At 33.6% G+C, this 26088-nt stretch overlaps 1 protein-coding gene across 1 annotated transcript in view; it reads left to right on the top strand.

The window, feature by feature from the left end:
* The window catches only part of LRP1B (LDL receptor related protein 1B), a 751404-nt gene that overhangs the window by 684178 nt on the left and 41138 nt on the right, over positions 1–26088 (top strand). Inside the window, exons 71-81 of the mRNA XM_074873779.1 lie at positions 1731–1853; positions 2402–2524; positions 2783–2920; positions 3411–3545; positions 4611–4730; positions 6919–7160; positions 12999–13222; positions 13490–13596; positions 16839–16955; positions 18803–18976; positions 19500–19625. Of these exons, the coding sequence (XP_074729880.1) occupies positions 1731–1853; positions 2402–2524; positions 2783–2920; positions 3411–3545; positions 4611–4730; positions 6919–7160; positions 12999–13222; positions 13490–13596; positions 16839–16955; positions 18803–18976; positions 19500–19625 (1629 nt within the window). The remainder of the gene's footprint in view (positions 1–1730; positions 1854–2401; positions 2525–2782; positions 2921–3410; positions 3546–4610; positions 4731–6918; positions 7161–12998; positions 13223–13489; positions 13597–16838; positions 16956–18802; positions 18977–19499; positions 19626–26088) is intronic.

Genomic DNA, 26088 nt, shown 5'->3' with positions numbered 1-26088 from the left:
CAGGCAGAGCAATCACATGAAACAAATGCCAGTTGATCTCACTGATAACTAATTTTCTTCCTCTTTGGAAATACAGCAAACACAAATAGTTTTATTCTACAGCATTTTAAAACGATCTGTAATATTTATCTGTAGCCCACTGTGCATATTTATAAGCAGCTCTTTTCAATCTTACTATACAACCAGAATTATGGTTATATTGTGATTACACACACAATTATTTATATTAATGTCTTTCATCACGGAAAATACTTGAATTTTGTATATTTTTCCTTGGATGATAATGAAGAATATTTCTGTTAATGTTCGTAAGTTATATTTGCAATGGGAGTGAATTATATTTGGTAACATAGTGTGAGAGTTCCCAACATCCTCTTACATGGTGGATATTTCATGCAAATTAATCTTCTGGAAAAAAAAGTTAAACCATTCTGAACCCTTTATAGCAAAAGAAAGCCTTCTGTTGATTTTAATGGGCTGTGAACAGGGCACTGAATGAATAAGTAAAAAGCCATCAGAGCCTGATCTAACTATTAGGGTGGGTGTAACACATTTGAGGAAAGCCACAGTGAGAGTTTTGGTGTTATCATATAAAATTTCATTGTTTCCTCCTCTGCAGGTACACAGCTTTATTTCTTTTATGCTCTGCTTCTGTCAGGAAACTGTGAATCCAGTTATCATAAAAATGTGCTATATAGAAAATTAATTTCAAGAAGTTTCCATAACTTCATTGATTGGTAGTGGTAAAATTTAGTCATAATTTTGAAACAAAATGCCTTCTTATTGCTACACACATTAAAACTGAATCCAGCTTGAACCAATTTTTAAAGTTTGAGCACTCCAGCTTAAAACATTTTCTCTTACCCTCTGTTCTATTTTGTTAGCTGATTCAGAGTTGAATCGATACTGAAGTTACATGGAAGAACTTATTCTTGCTGCGTTCTGTGTTCAGTAAATATCCTAATGACAAATTTTGGGAGTTACAAAAAGGAAGAGACTGTTAGAGGTCACCTAGTCTTATCTATTCTGTGCCTACATGGCTAGATCTTCCCTAATTACAGAGTTTATAGTTGATGGGAACATTACAAGCCTGGCCAAGCCTATTACCTCTCAGGAGAAGAAAAAGGTGCTACCTCATGGCTAAGGGACTGCAATCACTTCTGATTGCAGTCTCTTCTGAACATGATGTGTGGCTCAGAGTGGGAGTAGGAATAGGTGGAGGATCAGACACACATGTGAAACAAACCCGGACTGAAATGGCCTTTCACAAGTTTGACCCTATTTCTGTCTTCTGGTTTGCACTGTTCTCTGATAGCACAAATTACTGATGTACTCAGCCAGGTCTTTTCTGAAAGACAGCATCACCAAAGGAAGTTACAGACAGAAAGATATTTTAAGCATCTCCTGGCTAAATGCAAGGGGAACACGCCTAGCTGGTGAGTTGTCAGTGTCTTTCTTTGATAACTGCCCTTTCTAGTCAGGCCAAATAGGAAATTCCTAGCTAACAATCATGAAAAGAAAGTGAAAGAACTGTATGGTCAAGGAAGATATTTTTAAATGAGCATTTCTCTCTGCCTTTCCAACTCTTTCATTTGGGATTTGTTCATATATGCTGCATGTGTCCTTCTCTGCCAATAATATTTGATGAGTAGTTGTACTGGTTTTTATCAAAAATTGACATTCATTCGTCTTTCTGTTTTCCTGTTTTTTTTCTGTCTTCCTTCTCCCAGGGGGAAATATATGTAGAGCTGATGAATTTTTGTGCAACAATTCCCTTTGCAAACTACATTTTTGGGTTTGTGATGGCGAGGATGACTGTGGAGATAACTCTGATGAAGTTGCTGAAATGTGTGGTACGACATTATATTTTTCAGTGCTTTTCATGTAGTAAAGCAAGAAATTACATATAACATACATAACTATATAAGGACATATGCGTGTAAGTTTTCTTTATTTTACTTTTAGAAGATTAGCTTGAAATGTGGGATATAGTTTTCTGTTGTTATTGCTATTCATGTAATTTCAGGTAAGATATTTGTGAGAAATTAATCTTTTTGTAGGAAATGCACAGCTGGGAAAAAGTTACTTCTACATTGAAATATTGATTATCATTAAACTTCCTACTTCCTTTTTTTTTATTTCAGTCATATTTACAGATTCTCAGAAAGAAGTGTAATTATCCTTATCACACAAAATACTTTCATTCCTTAAATGAAGAACTTATACTGTAAACATTGGTGAAGTGTTATTCCATTAGGTACCACAAGTTAAAATCAAGTACCATTCATATGTCAAGTACAGATGTGTTCCCATGCCTGCTTATTGCTTTGATAAAGAGACATTAAAGAAGGTTCAAGAATACTATCTGGGTAATAGCTGATTCTTTTTTTTTAATATACAGTAAAGTTTCCATGCCCTCCAACAAGGCCATACAGATGTAGAAACAACAGGGTTTGTCTGCGACCTGAGCAGATTTGCAATGAGGTTGATGACTGTGGTGATAACTCGGATGAAGATCACTGCGGTAGGTGATATTACCTTTCAAGGCATTCAGATCAAAGAAAACAACTTGAAGGCAAACTTTGTTACAGAGATCTGCTTGTCCTTCAGTAAAGCTTAACTGGAGGTTAGTAGATCAGAATTTGAAATTGAAAGAAATTAAGCTTCAAATAATTTCCAGTTGCTTAATGGTTCATGGTCATTCCAATTTGTATGTGTCTAAAATAATCTAGGAATTTTAAATACTGATTTATTTTTCTCTTATTAATTTGTAATTATATAGATAAAATCACATATAAAGCAAGACCATGTAAAAAAGATGAGTTTGCTTGTAATGATAAGAAATGTATTCCAATGGAGCTACAGTGCGATTGGTTTGATGACTGTGGAGATGGTTCAGATGAGCAAGACTGCAAAATAAGTGAGTTTGGCTGACAAGATATGTTTTCGTGATTGTAGCAGAAAAGAAATAATTAACTGAGACTTTCATCCATGCAAAACCTACTCAACAACCCAGACATTAATTAAAGTGTTTTTTGTAGTTGAAAAAAGAGTTAGTTCTGTTTGACATGTCACAAGAGGAAGGAAAATTTTATAGTGATTCAGGTTGTAGTAGTTTTTAGAGTAGTTATTGAGTTTCTGGAATAGTTTAGCTATAAATTGATTGTATTTTATTCCACATTTGCAACAAGATAAATTTCAGTATTAAATTCGTGATGTGAAATGAAGTATCTCAGTTAAATACTGTCAATTTATATGCATATGTAGGTAAATACTGTAATGTTTTTGTTTAAAGTTTGCCTGTTATTCTTTTAACAGAAAGATAAATTTGTTGTTGTTGTTTTAGACCTCATTTTTAACAGTTTAAACAAATCTATCAGCGTTGTTTTAGACATTTAGTTTATGTTTAGGTGTTGCTGAATATACATGTGAAGATAATGTGAATCCTTGTGGAGATGATGCATACTGTAATCAAACAAAAACATCCCTACTGTGTCAGTGTAAACCTGGATTTCAGAGAAACAAGAGGAATAGACAATGTGAAGGTACAGATCTTTTCCATCATCCCTTGCTGTAAAGTATTAAAAGTCAACTGCATAGTCAGTTTTCTATGCTGGAGGAGATACCTATCACATACATTTTTTTTTTCAGAGTAAAACCTGTTTCATAGCTATGGGATTAAGAAATCAAAATAAGAAACTGAAAGGATTTACAGGATGTAGATTTATGCATTTTACCTGGGCAGGTTATCAAAGATTAACATTGGTTGTGAATGTTGAAAGGTTTAAGTCAGACCATTAAATAATTTTATAATTTAAGGGGTAAATGGGTGATTTAAGGTCTAATAGATTATTTAACTAAACAATTGGGATTGGTGTTTAAATTGGCGCAGGGGAATATTTCGAGATGATTAAAATAATGAAGATGCATTTAAAAAAATTAGAAGTAAAATAAACATATTGAAAGTAAAATTCCTTAGCAAGTGTAGTCGTAATATATAGGATGCCACACTGGTCAGAAGAAAAGACGTGGCTGTTATAATGAAAGAGTTGATCAGAATGGCAAGATAAATCTACCTTCTCAAAGAATGGGTTGTGAATTAATTTTCTTACTGGTGAGTAGCAGCTTATAGAAAAAGTGGAGATCACTTCAGTGAAGTGAATATATCAAAGTGAATCAAAGTGAATATATCAAAGTGAATATATACTTGCATACAAAAACTTCATTGTTTGGCTCTTAAGAAAAAGGTATACACAGCAGCTTTTCCAGTAAGGGATAATCATGTAGTTTTGACTGTACCAGAGGTAGGTGTGTTGGAGGTAATTCTAACAGACATTTTCATTCTCAAAGTTGATTTCAGGCTCTAATGATAATAGGTTGATATAGGAAAGATGGAGAAATAATATAAAAAATCTTTGAGATATGTTGAATGCAGCGGAAACAACATTAGTGATAATTGTAGAAGGCTTCTTTTTACTCTTACTCTTGCAAGATACACCAATGCTTATGAGTTCCTTTTTTACATCTGCTTTGTTCCATGATTGTACAAACATGTTAAATAACAATGTATTAAACTATAGGTGTATAAATTACAGATTTTTTCCTCACAGATATCAATGAATGTATGGTATTTGGTGCCTGCTCCCAACACTGCAATAATGTTAAGGGGTCATACAAATGTGCATGTGAGAAAAATTATAAGGAGAGGAATAACAGTTGCATAGCAAAAGGTAAGGCTATCAAAATCAAAATAGAGAAACAGTACAAAATTGTTTGTTATACACGGGTGGTAACAATTCTGTGTTGCATATACAATTTCTTTTTAGATAAATATTTCTTGAGTAGCACACAAAAATAATTCTCAAAACCGCTCAGATTTACCTTTCATGAATACACTGAATATGAAAGTACATTTCCAACTCCAGCTTTCTCAATTTACAAAAAGATATACACAAATAAGAAAAACAGAGATTATGTATTAGCAAGTGTGTAAGCATTCTGGTGAAGTTTTAGAAGCTTGAGAGAAGAATCAACTCTTCCATAGAAATATGTTTTAGAACTTTAGGAATAAATTAAGTGGTAATTGGAGTTAACAAGTTTTGCCTTGTCCTGTTGAGAAATCTTATAGAAGTCATTTAAGTGGAGTTTTTCTAAAATTAGTCACCTAAGAATATACTCCTTATATAAATCAGCTGCCCAGATCATGGTCCAGTGAAGGTAAAGAAATATGCACACATAGACGTTATTTCTGTCTTTCATAAGGAAGAGGTAATAGTTGAGTCTGGGTATTATGTAACCTTTAAATCATTTTAGAAATGAAACATGCAATGTTCCCGCTGCCCGAGTAAAGTTAACATAATCTTTATGGATCTGTGTCTGAATAACTGAAAGTATGATCATAGCATCTCACCTGCGATTTAGAGAGATTTTGGTGTGAATTTGACTTATACCTACACTTGGAGTCTTCAGTGCAGAACAAGTGTTGAAGTTACAAGGTGTGGCTCCTTATACATCTCTGTATATATATCTGTGTATATATCCGTATATATATCTGGTGCACCATATGGCCAGTTAGCACATGTTGTGGACATGCATCCTAGAACCATAACAGATTTTATCATGTTAATTCCAGTTCTTCCTTCTTTGTAGCACACCAGGCAGTAATGTAGGTACACCCATGCTGGGTGGTTAGATGGTGATAGTCAGGTTTCTTATATGCTTTGTTCACATTTTCTGGAAGCAAGCTCACCACTGGAAGATCATATTAATGGGTGGTTAGTAATTTCTTCTATATTTAACAATGCTAAATCTATCAGGATTTAGCATCATTGCCTATTACTGAAGAAGCAGTCAGATTATGACATGGGAACAAACAAGGTTACTAATTGAGGATATAATGGCTTGTTATTATAGAAACATAGGCATAATTCTGAGGGTTTATAATTTAAAAATCTGGGAATCATTATCCTACACCTGAATTTTTCACAAGCTTCTTTTCTATTGTAATACAGTTAATGTTCCCCTCTTCCCTCATTGATACTTGCTTTAATGGATCTCCTCTTTCTTCTTGTGTTTAGCAGAATGAGGGAACAAGTTATTTCTGATATTTCATACTCATAAGGAGGAAGTGTGTTGGACAGACATTATTATAAATTGATTCTCTATGGATAAATGTGATGTAAATTGGAAAACAAAAAAATTGCAAATGCATTCTTATGTATCCAGCAGATCTGAAACTTTCTCAAAACTTAATGAATAGATACCAGAGAGCATTTTCTTATGAATAACATACTTTACAACATCTGAATCAAGATGGTAACTAGGTATCCATAAATACCACCCATTCACAGGTATCCATAAATGTTCATCCTGAAATAAGGAGATACAAGACACAACTGCACATTTTCTGTAGCAGCTTTGCTCCAGTTTGCTCCTGTTGCAGTCAATTTCAAAACTTCACTGCCTTCACTAAAGATAATATCATTCCATTTCTAATTTCCAATTAAATAATTTAAAATAGTGCTATTGGCAACTTTGTGTTCCTTTAATATATCCATTTAGGACCCTCTAGACACAATGTGCTTATAAAAATATGAGCAATTCATATGGACTTAATGCATAATATCGCCTAATTTTGTATACTGCTTAAAGTGTCTTATATTACATACTCCTTAAAATATAATCTTAGGTGTCACAGGGTGAGCTCAGAGAGCATTGAAGTAACGTGTAGTGATATCAGAGTATGAAGAGTTGCATTTACTGCCCAGTGTGAGTGCTTTTGCAGTCTTCAACAACCAGAAAGAATTTTAACATAAGGAATCATATCAGATAAACACCAAAAAACTACTTGAGTGAAAAACACTGATTTTGCATTAGTTGACATTTACCTTATTTTTGTTTCATTATAATAATCCCTAGGCTCTGAAGATCAAGTTCTCTATGTTGCTAATGACACTGACATCCTGGGTTTTGCATATCCATTCAACTACAGTGATGTTCATCAGCAAATATCACATATTGAACATAATTCAAGGATAACTGGAATGGATGCGTATTTTCAAGGGGACATGATTGTTTGGAGTACTCAATTTAATCCAGGAGGGATTTTCTACAGAAAGCTTCACGACAGAGAGAGAAGACAAAGTAACAGTGGCTTGATAGTAAGTTATCAAAATCAAAGATTACATGATACAAATTTCTTTCAATTTACTTTTCTGTTCTGATTGTTTATAATAACATGTCCTGATTTAGTAAATTTAAAATGTCTATCTGAGAATGATTTTATTCAAATGGGATATATGTCTACTAACGCCTTTCCATTCAAGACTCTGACAGACTTGGTCAAGTCTCTAAGAGAACACAACTAGAGTATTTAAAAAAGTTTTCTACAGAGATATAACCAATATGTTAGAGGCTTAGTAAGACTGTATACCATCAAGATTTTTTATTTCAAGAGAGAAAAGACAGGATATAATAGACGTATATAAGCAACACATGATTTAAAGAAAGCATGAATTTCAAGTCCTTGGAAAACAGAAATCAAGAATCACTTAATTTCTATAGTGACCATATAAAAAAATAGTATTGGTAAAGCTATGACAAACATTTAAAAACTAGAACAACAAATATTTATTCCTTTATATGTTGAGCAGCATAGTATCTTTGTTTGAATAAGCATAAATGTAATTTTGCACTTTACAACAGAAATGTGGATTTTTATAACCTCAGGTAATTTCAAGTGGTCTTTACTTGAAAATAAAATAAATGCAGATTGATACTCATTTTGCCTAATATATTTCCACAAAATTCCCAAGGAAGTGTTAGTGCTGAACTGAAGATAACAATGTGATCTTTACATTGGTGTTTCTATAATGCTGTATATTTAGATTTTTTTTTTTTTCACTTTTTATTAAATGTGATGGCAGAGGAGAGTTTTTAGTTTTTTCTTGGCCAATAATAAATCGGGTTAGAAATAATACCTGTCTGGCTGTTTCCTTAAACTTAGGAGAGGTAACAGGGATGACCTTACATCACATGAATGCTTTTATATCCCAGTAGAATAAACAGCAGTAGCAACAGTAGACTAATCTTTTATCTATCATTCAACTCGTACACATCTGAAACCACTTCTAAGTACCTTTCATCCAGGGGTATTTCCTTTGCAAATGAATGACATTCCTGACCTTTGAAGCCAGCAGGGCAAAAAGCCTGGGGATGTAGAACACCAATGGACACTGAATATATCTTGTGTCTGATACACAGGAAAAGTGGTTCAAAACCCACACTTCCACCTGCCCAGCAGAAGAGGGGCTAGATTTTGTTGACAGAAAGTGTATCTAGATCTAAAGTAGAAAACTATTCCTAGCATTTCTAGTAGGTCAGGTATGTCATTTGAGTTTTAGGGAAGGATACTTTGAGAACCTAAGTATGTATTGAAGATGTGGACAAATTCTACTGTGATGTTTTTCTCATTTAAATGTGGCAGATACTGTGCCTAAGAAATCCTGAGAGACATATCTCTATATCGAGTTCATTATTAGAAAGTAATGAACTTGTAACGTCGTGTGAAAACAGAGTGTTGGGGGGTTTTGTTGTTATTTATTTATTTATTGTTAATATGCAGGTGCCTCCTGCAAGTATAAGTGTAGTCTGCTGACCCACAAACTCTCTAATGGATCTACACTCTCTTACAGGTCCATAAAATTGAACATAATGTTCCTTGAGACTTCCTCATAGTCCAGGGATTGAAATTTTCATAGCTGATTTGACACTGTCTCCCTGTTTAAACTAATAAAGATAAAATGTTCTTAGAATTACCATTATTTTTCTGAAGTACTGAAATACTTTTTGCTTTTTATATCTCTGTTTCACCATTATGCAAGAATACTTTCTAGTCACTTCCTCTTCAGAATTATTGACAAAAATTTGGTTTTCTTTATACACCATTTTCCCTTGCCTCTTCAGCGCAGGTAGGTGCTTGTGAAGGTGCTTGATCCAAGCCATACAAAGCTTTTTAAAAATCTGTATGTGGAAAATGCACAGACTGTATCTGAATATATTTTAGACACTTTTCATTTATATTTGTGAAGTATTTACTTCTCATTGTGCCATACTATTCAAGAGTATTTTCCCAGCATGATCTCATTAATACTCAAATATTATTGCCTTGTATATAACTGATCAGTAGGTTAATTGGTTTTATAGTGTTGCTTTAATATTGCCACTTAAATTTGGTTTTGAAAAGCTTGAGAATTACTTAATTTTAACCCAAGTTTTTTAATGGGTAAGTTTTCAAAGGTTACATATAACTTTTATATCTAGACTTTGATATGTAAATCAGGACAGTAAACTTGAACAAAGTCACCTGCATTTTCAGGTAATTACATTAATGCAAAAATCCATCTCAACTGAAATTGCTCCATGGAATTAGCATATCAAGAGCCTTCCTCAGAGAATAGCTTTAAGTATCTCTTGTATTTCTGTGAAAAGGGGTTTAAGCTTGGTACAAATTGAAGCATTAAAGGAAACAGTAAATATCAACTCGTCAGAGTTAATTGACAGATGCAGAAGAGGACTGCATTCCAATTGAGTTAAGACATGTAAGTGAATTGGTCATACCTGGTGCAGCTGTTTACTGGCATAATCCTTGGAGAGAGATGTATAAGTTATCCGAGGTGAATATTCAACACAGTGACTTGCCACTTAAACTCAAGTGCTGTTTTTCATGGAAGAGGACACAAAGCTGAACATTAAAGTAATTGTACCATATAATAATAAAAAAAAACATAGGTTTTTGTAATGTATCCAGTCAATATATTAGCAGCTTGCTCCAGCCCCACTGTTCTGAGAGTTTGACAAGGACCCTTAACCATTCTTGTGATATATCCACGTATATACTCCCAACGTTTGCCCCAGGGCCCAGTGGAATTCAGTGCATCACTGTGAATGGAAACAATTTGTAGCTCTGTATGGATGAAGTTTATGTACTTAGGAGACCCTCTCCTTCTGGAATCAGGTGGTTGGGATTTTTAAATGATCCTACTTATGTAACACAAATGGTGGTTTGGTGAACCACAGCACCTACTGGGCTGCTCATCCGTCAAGGAAAATTTTCTGTTTCGGAGAGTGAAAGTCTAAAGGTTTTCTAGTATTATTGTTTCTCATTTATTTTTAGTGTTCTAATAATACATAATTAGATAATGTATTATTTTTAATGAAGATATTTTAAGCAACAATAAATCATTGATTTACTTAATTCCGCAGCAATACCGTATGAAAAACATCTGTAAAGTAAATACAGAAAATATTGCTTCACATGTGCTTATGATATAAATTAATTTGTAATTTAGTCTTCCTGTGTTAAAATGCTAAGCATTGCAAGGTGATGGCTTCCTACTGCATGTGTAACATAGTTTCTCCAGTCAAACTCAACTTTAGGGGTTTAAAATTTTTCTGCACTCTACCATTATATCAAAATGGTTTCCAAATACTAGCTGTTACTGCAGCTGCTTCTTTTTTTTTCTTTGTTTATCTTTTATTTTTTAAAAAATCTTTCTCAGCAAAACAGGTTTTACAATAGGCAGCAGTTCTGATCAAAAGTCATCAATCTAACATGGTCTGTAGTTCTGCAGAGACTACCATACTATAAAAGGCGATTAGGCTTCAAACCTCTATTTTCTAATAGGTTGTAGTGTGTTATATTTAACATCAAAGTGGGCTAAAATAACTGTAGAAAGTATTAATGTGATTTTCCTCCTATATTTTCATCCTTATTCTGTATGCAAAATCATTCCTCAAAATTAACATAATCCAAATAAGCTATTAGGTAAAAGCTCATTTACAGTAAGTAATTTTCCTAGACAGTATGAGAAGATGCATAAGACATCAGAAATATGATGTAGCTACGCTGAAACTTAATGAACACAACTGAGAATTACATGGCCATAGCACCAGCTAGTGTTTTTCATTCTCTTTTTAATCTCTTACAGCAGATGGCTGCTTTCCATTTCTTCTGGTTATCTCCTTGTTCATTTGATCTTTAATATGCACCCCAGCATTACTGGAATTTCACTTTTCCTGTGAAGAATGAGAAAGGGTCAGTGTTAGTAAGCAACCCAACCTTGTTCCAGAATCTTTTTAGGATGTCCCTTTGTCTCATCTGCCTCTACCACCAGGTTTTTGGGAACCATCTCTCACTCTGCATGGTAACTCCCATCATGAGCTTACCAGGTTCCAAAGAAGGTAGTCTTACAGTAAACAGTGGCTCTAGAACAGTCCAAGGAGAGGCAAGGGACTGTGCTGTCCCTGATAGCTGCTCTCCCTTTGAAAGAATATTTGTCTCCAGCCTTGCAGGCCAGTGCCATTAAATCTTGCAGTCTCCGAAGTAGTAACTGGAGATCTCCGGGTATGAGAAGATTCTTGACACAGGTACCTGAATATTACCCAGAATTAAAAGTTTGGATTAAAAATACAATGACGCTTACCTGCAAATACCCACGTTTTTGGCTATCTTGGGTATCTTTGGCTTGGGTAATGTAACAAAGAAAAAAAGAGGTTGTTGCATGCAAATGCTACATTTCTTGGAGGGAAAAAGAAGGTCATTTTTATGTTTTTTCTGGAAGCATATGCTGCCAATATCATCATTTCATGACAAAGAATCATTATACGTTATTTTGTTTAACTTTAAAAAAATGTCTGTGACCCTGTTTTTAAAGAAACACTGTTTTGTAAATGCAGTGATTGATTTTGCTGCTTTAATACTCATCTAAATAGAAAGTCAGGGTTCTATATATCTTTAGAACATGCATTCTATGACATTTTTGCAGAATTAAAGGTTTATGAACAATGAACTATTTAAATTCACCCTTGCAGAGTCCTATTATTTCACCTAGAGAATGAAATGACATTTATTTTATGATTAAAATAGTCTACACATGTCTTGTGGTATTAGGAAACTCTGTCACCTGAGGAAAACAAGTTATGTTAGGATTTTCTTTCTTGATGTTTAGTTACATAGCTTAGTAGCATTCCATTACTGCATTTGTCAAGGAATAGACATTTTTTGTTCATAATTTAACTTGATGTCATTATAGGTAAACAGGCAAACAATTGCACATGTATTTAGCTCATACAGGTCTTGCATTTTTTATGATATGCTGTATTCATGTTAGAAATAGTTGGATAGTCCTGTTTCACAAATTTTACTCCTCTCTGCAGGAATTCTAGTGAACTTTGGAGAAATGTGTTCATATATCTCTCCTATTTGCAATATGAACTTCTATCCTTAGGACCATTTTTTAGGATCTAGGCCTTAATGATAACTGTATAATCATGAGAAAGATACTACACTTTTTAATTTTAAAGTTTTAATCAGTCAAGCCTCTTGTACATGTGAAGCTGAATATTGCACTAACTCTAGTTTTAATCGGTGGTGGAACACGGGAACAGTTAATAGCATGAGAAGAAAAAACATTTAAATAATTTCCTTACAATTAGTATTGGTCAGAATACAGAGGTAATTTTATGCAGTTTCCTAAATGCAGTGATGCTGAGCAGCCATACCTCCGGATGGTCTCAAGCACCATTTTCACTGAGGGCTTTGGGATGGGATATCCATGGAGTATAATAGCTGTATAATCTCATTTCTTCCTTTTCCTTTCCTTTTGAATTACAATATGTAACACTTATTAGCTTCAGTATCAATAGTTCATGTAGGTCATACCTAAGTGCCTTTTTCTTAAGGTAGGTAGCCTTAGACTTGAGAAGACAGTTTTGAACCATTGACTTGTTCTTCTGCGCTGAATAGAACTGTCAGCAGATCACTTAGAGCTTATCTCCTACAGGTGGAATTTATGTCTTTCCAATGCCCTGTTTTTAAATATTTTAACATATTAAAGGTAAAATTTACTTAACTCTAAAAAGTTACATAAATCTGTGACTATGCAGCTGCAGTGAAAGATAATTTCCATAAATCTGACTTTAACATCTGTTCCTTTTAGTGTCCAGAATTCAAAAGACCTAGGGGCATTGCTGTTGACTGGGTTGCTGGAAATATTTACTGGACTGATCATTCCAGAATGCATTGGTTCAGCTACTATACAACTCATTGGACTAGTCTGAGATACTCCATCAATGTAGGGCAATTGAACGGACCTAACTGCACAAGACTCCTTACAAGCATGGCAGGAGAACCATATGCAATTGCTGTAAATCCTAAAAAGGGGTATGTATGTTTCAACATTACTCTGTTTTGGTAATTCGGACAAAAATGCAAAGCAGAGTGAGATTAATAAAATGATGTCTGCAAATGTGTAAACTTTTCCAAGTCTAGTAAAGTAACTTTCCTGCTCAATTTACCTGTATTTAAATCAGGATCAGTTGTCTCCCATCTTTCAGGTACGTTGAAGGGCTTGTAATAGTTTAATAACAATGAAGTGTTTTGAGGTTCTGTATAGGCATCTAGTTTATTTTTTATGTTTAATACTTTTAGGATGATGTATTGGACAGTTATTGGGGATCGCTCTCACATAGAGGAATCATCTATGGATGGTACTCTGAGAAGGATATTGGTTCAAAAGAATTTACAAAGACCTACAGGTATACTACTTATTCTTTTTCTTAATTATGGCTCTTGCTAACTCAGTGTAGATTTGTTGACTGAATTCCAGTTTCTCAGTTTGAAAAAAAACCCCAAACTTTAAATAATATGTATTCTCGTTATTCATATGAAGTTACTAATCAAATTCTTAGTTCTGTTTTCCAATGATATATCTTAATATGACTTAAACTTTTGTAACAAAGCTTAACATGATTTTAGAAAGCAGTACCAAGGGACTATATATAATCAGGTAAAACATGATTTGTTCAATAACATTGAAGAAGTAAAATCAATTAAGGGAACACCAGATAGTGGTGAGACACATTTTTTTAAGAATGCATATGAAATCTCACAGCCTATTCTAGTTAGTTTCCTGAATACACTGCAAAATAGTATAAAACAAGGTTTAGGTATTCAGAGAAGCAACAACTTAATTATCTCAGTATTTTACAGAACTATTTTGAAGCTTGACAGCACATGTTGAGATTTTGTGAATTACCATTAAGACTCCATTGGCAGGATAAAAGTAATTTTTGTGACAAAGGAAATGATAAATCCAGAATGAAATGTGTCTCTCTTAAATAGCAGCATCGCATCTTGAAACCACAAATGATTTGTTCATGACCTATTTTCTCATGCAATATTTGATGTTTCTCCAGGCTTACAATGATAATTTGTTATTATTGCATTTCAAATTAAGGGTTGTCCAACTTTGGTACGCATATCTATTGAAACATAGGCTTCTTTCAAGAGGATGCTATCTGAATATCTAAGCATCTCAGAAGCTGCCACTATCACAGCAACAAGTAATAATAGTTTAACAGATTGTTAAATCCCATGCTAAAATAGGCTTATGGTGTTGCATATGCAAATTAAACTCATCCCTTAAAGGAAACACTCTCTCTTTATTGACATGATTAGATTGAAATGTAGACATTTAAGAAATTACATATGTGATAAGGAAAGCTTTGAGGAGAGGAAGCTTATGCTCCTTAGGTAAGTAAGAATCACAATAGTAATAATAACAAAAACTACATTAGTCAACGTATATTCAATAAGAAGCTTCTGATTATTCAGACTGAAAGACAACAGTATGTTATTTTTATCAGAGTTGTTACATATTCTTTGCTGAACTTGTTATGTAAAACTTCATGAACATATCAGATATCCAAATCATTAGATTTAGTTCTAATTGCTGCTTTTTTGTCTCTTATTATGAGTCTTGTTGATTCCAAAGTTATGTCCTACGGAGCCAGTCACCGCTTCCTTGGTCATTAAAGGGCATATAAAAAAATTTTTTTTTGGCCATCAGTATTGGATTAGCGAATTTAATGAATTTTGTAGGTAGTAATGGTATCAAGCTTATCTGAAAGTGCAAGTATTTACTTTGTTCCTGACTGGAAGCAGAACTGCAAGAGCTTTTCTTCATAAAATTTTCCTTGATATAATTTATATAGAAAAGTTTCACATAAACGCTTAACCAGACCTCTTTCTCCTTACAAGGATGAATAAAATGATAATTAAGAAAATTAGCAGAATTACAAAAAATGAGTAGACTTTGCAAAGAGAGAATTTCACAAATGCCTTGCCACAGTATTGCATTTGCCTGTACCTACTGTCTGAAAACACTTTTGTGGCATCGTTCTGTGCTTTTCTTCCTTTACTTCATGGTAGAAAGTAGATGTTTATGGAGTCTTTTAATTTTTTGTCAGATATTTCACACAGAACCATGTCTTTTTAGAGGGAATGCAAAGTGAGAGTCCAAGCCTTTAATACTTCTTCCCAAATGAGACTAATACTATTGTTTAGATGAAGTCTAAGATTTTACTGAAAACCTGTATTACACTGGTCTTAAATTTATTACTAAATATTCCTTTACTATTTCAAGTAAAAGAGAGTGAGAGTTTGAGCATTTGGGCTTTACTTCACAGGATTTACATAAAAATGACTATTACAGGAGTGCTATATGTATAAAACAAAAATAAGTGCTTTTTTACATGTGTTATCTCTGATACTGTGAAAGATACGTTGAGAATGTTACTCATTTATTATTTGATATTTAAGTATTCTTATTAAAATGCAAAGAATAATTTAAATCTGGAGAGTAGGGACTGCTTCTAAAATATTCCCCCTTACAGGTACCATGTATCACACAGAGTTGACACATTGTGATTATCTTTTACCAGAAATTATTCTCTTTATCTGTATGCCTGGATACCAGTGTTTCTTTTAAAGAAGTTTTTTTTTAATGGAGTTGCAAATGTAAACATATTTCACTGGTCTGTGCGTCAGACTTCCTCCGCTTCCTCTCATCTATCTGTAGCTGATTAATTTATGACCTTAAGAGGAGTGCTTTTGCTGTTATGTATAATTTCTTTTGATGTATTTTTTCTGACTTACCTACTTACATAAATAGGAAGAAAAATACTTTTTCCCATTCTTATTAAAAATACACTACAACTTCAAAAGCTCAGAATTAAATTATTTTATGGTTCAAATATTTTTTCAGGCTGAAGCTTTTGACATGAACTAAAATGGCATATTAATCATTTAATCATCCTTTATGAAACATGGACTGCTTGATTTAACTATTTAGTTATTGCCTAGAGGCTGGGTAGTCACAATGTTATCTTTTATTCTCATTTGTGCTCTCAGTCACTCACTCTTGTGCTTTCTTTCCATATATATGTGAATACATACATCTAAATATTGCTGTTTAAGTCTTGCAGAACTAATGTAATAATCTGATTTTTTCTTCTGTAATACGCACTGCCTGTGAAGTATTGGTGATAAAAAAGAGAACACAATTATATACTTGTGGAAACAGGATAGGTTAGGAAGACTATGAAACCTGAACGCCTTGTTTTTAATGTGTTGTCACACTGGTGCTACTGCTTAGAAATCTATTGACATAATAGATTTTTTGTTGGTAGAGCAAATTACAGGATTAGATTCTATATTTAATTCCCACCTGGTATATATCCCTACCTGCTGAGGATAATGGGTTTGAAAAGGTACTGACCTTGGAAAAGTAAGTTAAAGAAAGTAAAAAACCACAGTTGCCTCGAGGGGAAGGTTTATGCGGAAGGTTTGTTCTCCTTGGTTTCCAGTCATTTTTTTTCATTGTCACCGTATTTTGTGACCACAAGACTATGAACGATATAAAAATGTACAGTTACATAAAAATATTAACTTTTTCTTCAGGTTTTATATACCTATTTGAACTTTATTTTCTTTGTAGGTCTCGTAGTTGATCAGTTCAGCCAGCGTTTGTTCTGGGCTGATTTTGAATTATCTGTTATTGGCAGCGTTCTTTTTGATGGTTCCGGTTCAGTTGTGTCTGTGAGCACTAAACAAGGTACAGAGAGCTTTTACATGAGATGATACCTATTTTATTTTGTTTTGCTGAAATTTCACTATTAAGAGAAACTATGTAAGCAAAAAGCAGTGATTATTCAATAATATTCATTGCTTTTGTTAGATAATACTTCAGATACTATCTAAACAAATAGATATTTAAGATAAGATCATTTTATCTTTAAAATAGTCTGATAAACTTATTTTAGGGGAAAAAGATTCAGTGGTATGTGCAAATATTCAAGTTTGTTATCTAATCATTACCTTAGGTATTATCACATCAGATTTTGATTAATATTTATGCATGGACTTACATAACAACAGGAGCACCTTGACTAGTTAGAAATTAGAGCTCTCTGCATTACACAGGAGTCATGTAGTTTACAGAACAGTTGACCTGAATTAGTTCTGGGAAAAATAATGGGTTTGGCTTTCAGGTCAGTAAGTAATCACAGAGTTCTGCTAACAGAATGTGAATGAGGAAAGTTCCTTTCATAAGAAATGAGGTTCTGATTAAGCAACCTTTGTTATTACAGAATTGCATGTTGGCTTTTTAACAATTTGATAATATATGTAACAATTTCTGAAATTTGAGTAGAAAAGAGAGGAAACGAGTTAAAAAAAATTTAAATTGTATTTTAAGAATAAATGTGAGGTTATTCTTCAAGGGAAAAAAAGGCAACAGTGCTACAGAATAGAAGGCATGCAAGTTGATGACTTTGAAAATATTTTATAGCATGGCAGAGCTGTACTACACTGTGCCAAAAGCAGCAAATTTGGTGTTTATAAAGGGGGAAGTGGAACATAGAAGCTTTGTTGCTTCCATATGTAGCATTTAATAATGAAATACAAAATCACTAAAGCAACGTCACCTTTTGTCTCCTGTTGACATTTGTAGTAACTATAGAAAAATTAGAGAAATAAGACCAAAGAAAAATTGGAACAGTTCAGAAATTGCTTCGTAATGAGACTAAAAACTTCAAGCCATTTAATTAAACAAGTATAAAATAATGAATTAGAATTAATAAATATTTTTCTTGAAATAAAATACTGAGTACCAAATACTGATAGAGTGAAAAAAAACAGTAGGAACAAATAAAGGCTGAAGATTGAAACTAAATAAATACAAGTGAAATATAAAACCATTTTTACAGTAAATGTGGATAATAGTAGGAACAAGGTATCACAAGGAATGATAGATTCTGTTTCTTTATGGCTTCAAATCAAGAAGAGAGGCATCTCTGGCGAAGAAGTTTTAGTCAGAAGCTATTGCCTTGTTACATGGGTAAAAGTTTGAAATTCTACAGGCAGTTGTGCATCGGAAATCCAACTATGTGATCTAATCAGCACTTGTAGCCCTTAAAAAGAAGGAATTGGTAGAGTCTTAACATTTTATTTTGCATTAATTTTCTATAATTATGACTTTAAAAAGTGTAGTATGAAAGCGAGCATTTCAAAGATGTTAAGAAGAGCTGAAGAAATGTTTTGTCAGGTTAGTTTCTCTTATGTACAGCAAAATCTGTTTCTTCCTTGTCACATACTTCTAATTAAAGTGCTGTGCCTAAGTATGTTCTAATTCACTAGTTGTTACTGTAGGGTTTCCCTACTTTTCAATAATCAATCAGTTTCTGAGACTGAATTGTGTGGAAAGCCTGTAGTATGGGAGGAGTTCTGTTTAAGAAGATTGCTTTTTCAGAGGCAATCTTTGTGGGTACAAAACAAGCTATCTGAATAATAATGCCTTTAGGTGGTAATTGCAATAATACAATTGAAGCTATTATTAAAACAAAGTTGTTTATTATTTGAATATGAACATGTTTTTGTATTTATTATTCATTTTTATTTAAGGTCTACTGCATCCACATAGAATTGACATTTTTGAGGATTACATCTATGGAGCAGGTCCTAAAAACGGTGCATTTAGAGTACACAAATTTGGCAGGAGCCTTGTAGAATATCTAAGTGTGGATGTTGATAAAGCAAAAAGTGCCTTGATTTTTCACCGCTACAAACAAATGGACTGTGAGTAAGCATAATTACTTTAAACTCAATATTGAGCAAGTTCACCTCAGGGAAAAAAAAAAGTAACCAAGTTGTATAAATGTAAAACAGAGCCTGATTGTACAAACTGAAAATAGATTTAGTCATATTTCTTTATATAAGTTTGATTTAGATTTTTTGATGCATTTTCTCTCATTTGAAAGGACATTGGAGAAATGCTTGCTTTGTGTACCTGTGCTGTAAATGAGGTAGAAAAAAAATTAGAAGAGAGCTGAATACAAATACCTCTAGCCACAATAAGATGAGGTTTTTTACTGTGTATTACCAATACATTTTTTGTTACTGGAATAAATTCTATTCTGGTGTGAGTCTTGCACTGCCATTTGAGCGAGTGTGTTCATTGACTTCAGGCTGTTGATAACCTGGTAAGTGGAAGTGTATCAGAATTTTTATGTCTGATTATTTTTTCCTAGTTCTAGAACACAGTGTAATTCTATTTTAAAAAAAAAAATCAATATTTTTAATATTTTGTCTTTTTAAACAGTGCCTAATCCATGCTTGGACCTGACATGTGAATTCATTTGTTTACTCAACCCTTCTGGTGCAACATGTGCTTGTCCAGAAGGAAAATCATTGGTGAATGGAACATGCATTGATCAGAGCCTCTTAGGTAGGTATTGAAAACTGCTTAAGAACCATAAAATAAACAACTGGTCAGTTTTTGTCATTGCAAAAGGCTAGGGTGTCTGTGAATCAAGAGCTTTGTGATGTTGTTCAATATACGTATTACTTACCTGAAATGGAAATGAAATATGAAGAAACAAAATCCCTCATTCAAAAAAACCCTGTTTATATTCATCAAAATGAAAAATTAGCTTTCAGCTGAACTGATACAAGATGATATTTAAAAGTGAATGGGTATATAGATCGACCGAAAGAAGTCTGAAAAGCTCTGAAGCATTTGGGATTCCAAATTAAACATTAGCCATTCAGGAGAAAAAAATAATTTCAAAGACCATCAAGAAACACCTCTGCTTAGACTGCAGCAATAGTGAAAAGGCAGTAAGAGCAACATAGCAAATAATGACTTTGAAGTAACAGGCAAAAAAAAGAAAAAAACAACTGAAATATTTTTATCTAAAATTATATCTTTCAGTAACATCTACAATGACTATTAAGACACAGGAAACTAGACTTCATGGTAAAAGACCTATTACGTTCTTGCTATATTTTATGGGGAAAAAAAGTAATCTTTTCCATAGAAGAAGATTATTAAGCACTCTAAAACTATTCTCACTCTAATCGAGGCCAAACCTAAGATAGTCAGACTGCTGGAATGAATTCTTAACCAGCTTGAATTTTAAAAGGTTCTAGAAATCATAGAATAGGATTTTTTACGTGTATGAAAAGTCAGAATGTATTAGGATGTTTTTCTAATGTTCAATTCCAGGCTCAGAAATGTAAGTGATACATATTTAGGTGAGATTCACAGTACTTAAAATGCTCAATTTAGCAATTAAATTAATTTACCTGAAATGTCATCATTCTGTGGAGAAAATCTCACCTATTTATACTTCCTAGTCATTAAATATTGAATTAACAAAACTGTGTTTTTGTGGTTTATGATGTGGTATTAATAAAGCTGTCCTGTCTAGCAGCATTTCTCTTTCTTTATCAAGAAATTCAAGAATAACTTAGAGCATAAAACAATATTAGAAAACTTGACCTATATAACAAGTCCATTCATGGTTTTTGCTTGTGTAGGAGTACATTGTATGCAATGCATTTACAGTACCAACTTTTATATGTACTACACCATGCTCTAGCAAAAATACAGTAAATAAAAGCTTTATTACTGTACACCGTTGGCTGAATATCTATCAATGTGTATTTATATAATAGTTATAAAACTATAAAGTAGATTACAGCTGTTTTACAACCATTTCCGCTGTTAGGGGAGAGGTGATGTCATTGAAGTAGGTGTCACAGAAAACATCAGTGTAGTGTACAAGGTTTCTAACTCTTGAGACAAGTCAGTCTAAACACCCTTTGTCTTCAGAGAGCATCCACCTTCCCTGCCCCTCCAAGTGTCAGCTCTTTGTTTGTCTAAGATGGATACTTGTCAAGGTTTTCTGCTGATACAGTACCACCTGAAAATTATTTCAAATGACCCATACTTACTACTTAGGTGTTGGAGAAAGGACAAATAAAAGAATATTGTTTTTGACTGGTGATTGGTAGTAGTTTGAACCTGTAATTTCAGTAATGCTAGTTTTACTAGTGGGGCAAAGGATTATGCCATAGTAGAGTTTTCAGGAAGTTATGTTTTTATTAGAGAAAGATCTGAAGAGGCTTTTAAATTATTTCACTGCTGGTTGTAAATTTTTATGGATAGATAGGAAATGCCTAGAGAAGCATTTTTAATATATTGATAATTTTCAGTATCTTCCCACAACTTCAATATCTGTTATGCCTTTTAAAAGGGCTGCTGAATAAGTGTTTCTTAGTTTTCTGATTACAGTTATATTTCAAGTAATGCCTAGCATATGCTTTGTTGTACATTTTTTCTTGTATGTTATTTTTGTAATAGTAGACTGAAGGTTTTGTAGCCTCACAGATTATAAATTATGAATTGAAACAAGCCTCAGTAGCATAGCACACTAAAAAGTGTATGTTTTTGCACTATTTTGATTTTGTTTAAAAAGTATGAAGTGAATGTTAAATGTTTGTCTCATGCTGACACTCCACTTAGGCTTCCAAGGTTCAGCAGAGATTCCTGGAAGGGTCAGAGTTGTCCTCAAGATCAGCATCTTGAATTAATCCGGGTTTATAGTTAATGGCTGGCTAACAACCCACTTGCTGTTAATAGATCACTAATAGCCTGCAAACAAAAGACAAGTCAAGTTCTAAACCAGGTTCTTTTCCTTTAGGAAATTATACAGTATGGAATTAAAAAAAAAAAAAAAAACAAAAACAAAAAAAAAAAAACAGCTGTAGTCTTCCTTTTCTTTTCTGATGAAGAGCTAGAAAATGTATATGAAATATTCCAAACCACACACATTCAGCTTGTTTAAATCTACCATTATATTGTCTTCATTGTCTGAGAGCACTTTTGGCATAGTTATGGATGTCAGAAACCCCGAACAGCAATTCCTGCCTTACGTGGCTGTCAAAATCTGTGTATTATAGAAGAGTGACCTGACATTAATCCAAAGGGAGGTTATATAGTCATATTTTTTGTTGGTCTGCAATAAAATCCTGATTAGAAGTCAGTTGAAATATTCCTGTTGGTTTTGGTGGTCTTCTCATTTGTCCCTAAAAGAATGAAGTCCAGAAGATTTTAATTTGAGACATGTGTATCTGTTAAACACTTTTTAACCGATCTATTCATTTGGTTTTGTTACTGGTTTGATCACAATGCAATAGTTGTATAGTAGATAGGTTACAATGATTTATGTACATTATGTTTTATGTGTTCAAAAATATAACACCACTAATTTACAGATCTGAACGCTCAACTTTTTAAGTCTCTTAATGGACGTCATTCATGTAGCAATAGAATTGAGGTGTACTGGTTGTTTTGTACTTGCACAGTAACTATTTCCCGTAATGTAAGAAGTCTTTTAGTTTCACAAATTAGTAGTAGTTTTGGAGATCAAGAACTAGTGTGACTAAACTGTACTTTTTGAGTGATATATAATTCAAGTTACAATAGTAAACAGTAGTATATTGAACATTCATAATACTTTTTAGTCCCTTTAAGTGTTTTGTGTCTTTTAAAATGTAGTAAGGAAGCTAGAAGTAGATTTCCATGGCTTGACAGAGTCAAAATGGAACACTTATCTCCAGTTCCCATCCATCTTGAACAGTGACCCCAGGAGAGTCTGTGTTTGAAGATTCTGTTTTGACAGTGCATATGTCTCTATCTTTGTGAAAAATGCCTTCCAACAAATAATGATTATTTTCAACATTATTATGCCATTCTTCATTTCGGAAGTTCTTGGCATGACTGTTATAAAGATGCCTTACACGCTTTGTACAATTTCTTGTTAGTCAATCTACCTTAAGGTTGGTGGTGACTGGTAGGTAATCTCTGTCTTGCTCTGTTTCTAGTGACTATATCCCAAAAACTGGCTTGGATTCTTGTTTATTGGATTGTTGGGGATTTTTTTAACAAAATAAAATTGAGCTAAGTCTTGAAATTCTGCATAATATTCCTACTGGCTTGATCCATTCAGTTGATTTTTCTTCGTAAATCCTACGTGAGGAATTCTAAATATTGAATCCTCAGTGACTTTCTGTAAGATTGAATCCAGATTGCTTCAGACAGCTGTTTCACCAGCATCTCACACAACTGATGAGAAACAGCTTTTGGGTTAGATTTGGCTTTTTCAAGATGGAATTATTACAACATATGTGTGTTGTATCATTCAGAATGTTTTTGTAACAAAATGAAAGCAAGCTCCTGTGTGCTCCCAGATAACCTTCCATCTCATTTCTCCCTAGATGATTATGATTGACAGAGCACAGTTCTTTTGTGGTTTATTTATTGACTATAGCAGGCCTGACTTTTTCAGTTTAGAAGCTACCATTTAGTTTTCAAATGGGTAGAGTACCACTTCATTTTCCTAAAGAAGACCACTGGATTTGCAACCATTAGGTTTATTGTATCTAATTGTATGCAGCACAATGAAGCTAAAAATGTACCAGGAGGATGAAAATACAGAGACTTGCACTGGAGGAAGACAGTGTGTACCACAGCTGAATGAGCAAGAGTAATGAACACTTCCAAGAGTTCCGTATTCTGGAGCTGCACGTTTATCACTCTCATTTTAAGAAGGGAGTATTTGTGCTCTCTTGGCTGGATGAAAAGCCTGAGAAAAATTATGAAGACTCAGATCTGATGTTGCTTCTGAACAGAGATGAAACATTTAATTTATCATCGTGTTTCCTTCAGCACATTTCTGTGGGGACTTGCCCACTGTACACATAGATTGCAGGCAGACCAAGTGCTTTGGCTGGGGATCTAGAGTTTAATCCCTATATATCTTCGTTTTCACCCAAAAAGTCTGCCTCAGGAAGCTGTACTAGCAAAAGCTATGGCAGTTCAATCCATGCTATCTTGGGTTTTTTCCCGCTTTCAGTCTTTTTAGGCATCAGATAGAACAGGGGTCCACAGAAGTCTGCTTCTGGTTGGAAAAAAAATCTTTTGTTTACAGCAGTATCTTCTGTATTTACAAAGGGATTCCTGTTGGGACTGGTATTTCCCAGAACAGAAAAAAATGGGTTGCATTACAGCAGGTGTCAGCTTTTTCTCACTGTGCATCCTTTTCTTAGCCCTTCTCTTCCATTTCAAATTGTAAAGCAAACAGATTTTTAAAAGAAAAAAAGAAAATGTGAAGGGAAAATGAAGAGGAAGATCTGTCTTACAGCATTCAGACAAAATTTGGGGATTACAACTTGTTCTGATAAGTTTCAGCATATGGAAAGCTGGCAGATAGTAAGATCATCATCTGGAGGAACAGGAAGATTTATACAACCTTACCATAACATTAGAACTCTGCGCTCTATTGAATAGGTGCATTCAGCTCTGTGAAGGATGAGCTATATCCTTGTCTGAAGGATAGGCAAGAACAAATACCTTTCTGCCCCATGAGATGAGTATTTTCCACTGTGAGGAGGGAAACAGTTCTTGTCCCAGAGGATATAGTTCATGAAGCTTGTGCTCTACAGCGTTATCTCCCCATTTAACTGCCTACTCCAGAAATCAGTGGATATTTCAAAGGGAAAAAATAGCAAAAAGTAAAATGCATTTTTCTTAAGAAAGAAAGGGTTGTTATAGAAATGCCAATAAATGTATGTGTGTGATTGGGCGAGAGGGATGGAATATCAAAAAATGAACGAGTGAAAGTAAAAATTCCAGTAGAGTTCACAAAGCTTTGTTTTGTTCCTTTATCAGTGTTTCTTCTGTGTAAGATTTTCCTTTTTCTTTCTGTTAAAAGGAAGAGTCAAAGACAGAGCAAATAAGCCATATATCCATTAATGCCTGTGTCAGTCATATCAGGAAGAAGGCGGCAGCAGAAGACTAGATAACCAGGCTAGGAGAGAATATATAAAATTACATGACCTGTAACCCATTCCTTTCTTTCATGTTAGGGAGATCCTGTAGCTAGACTAGGAGTAGGATAACAAGTGAAATTATTTACTTCTGTCATTTCAGAAGTGAAAAGAGCAGCTGAGACATCTTTGAGTTTCAGCAAGATCAGAGCAGTATTGAATTGACTCCAGATAAAAACTTTCCTGATTTTTTTTTAAAAAAAAAATACTTTGTTCCAATACTAGATGCTTACTAGAGCTGTTCCCAGCTCTTCTTTCAGAGGTTTTTATTCAGTAATTCAAATTAAGAGTATTCAGCTTTTTATAACAATTCTTCTGTGTTTCTCTCCTGTATTCTTTTTCTTCCTGTCTTCTTGTATGGGACCATTCTGCTCCTGTCTCCCACACAAAGGCATCTTATCCCCTTTTGTACTCAGTTGAGCAAGAGTAATTTGATTCTTGTATTTACCTTCAGACAACAAAGCAGCAGCATTAAAACCCCTGTATTGTTAAAAAGTCTAACATGCTATTTTAAAACTGGCTTATCCGTTACATCTTTCAGTCTTATTTCTTAGCTTATTTAAAGTTCAAAATTGTTGTAGTAACTTTTCTCTGTTTCAGATTAGATTTGCATTGAAACTCTTTGATTTAAAATGTTTTGTAGAGAACAATATCAGTAGCAAATTTTAATAATCTGTAATGATACAAAATATTACAAACTCTTATGTTTTTTCAGCAACCTTCTCCGTTGACTATTGCATACAAGTTATAACATATATTGCATTTTAAAAGTATGAGACATGAGTGTCCAAATCTTTGAAAGCCAGTTGGTTTAGAAAATCATTACTGTGGGCAATTTTTAGCTCAGTATATTTTCCTGAAAATATGAAAGCATGTAATTTTTAGTGCAGTTAGGATAACTTTCAAGTTTGTAGTTCATGTTTTATAGATCTAAATATGCCTTTTGATACTCTTATTTTTCTCTTGAATTCATAGTCTGTCTTAATTCCTGCATTTTTTTTTTCTCAAATTTTATG

This window comes from Strix uralensis, chromosome 6 (genome assembly GCF_047716275.1).
Source record: "Strix uralensis isolate ZFMK-TIS-50842 chromosome 6, bStrUra1, whole genome shotgun sequence".
Classification (NCBI taxonomy): domain Eukaryota; kingdom Metazoa; phylum Chordata; class Aves; order Strigiformes; family Strigidae; genus Strix; species Strix uralensis.
The sequence above is the reverse complement of the archived record's forward strand: the minus strand, read 5'-3'. Positions and strand labels throughout refer to the sequence as shown.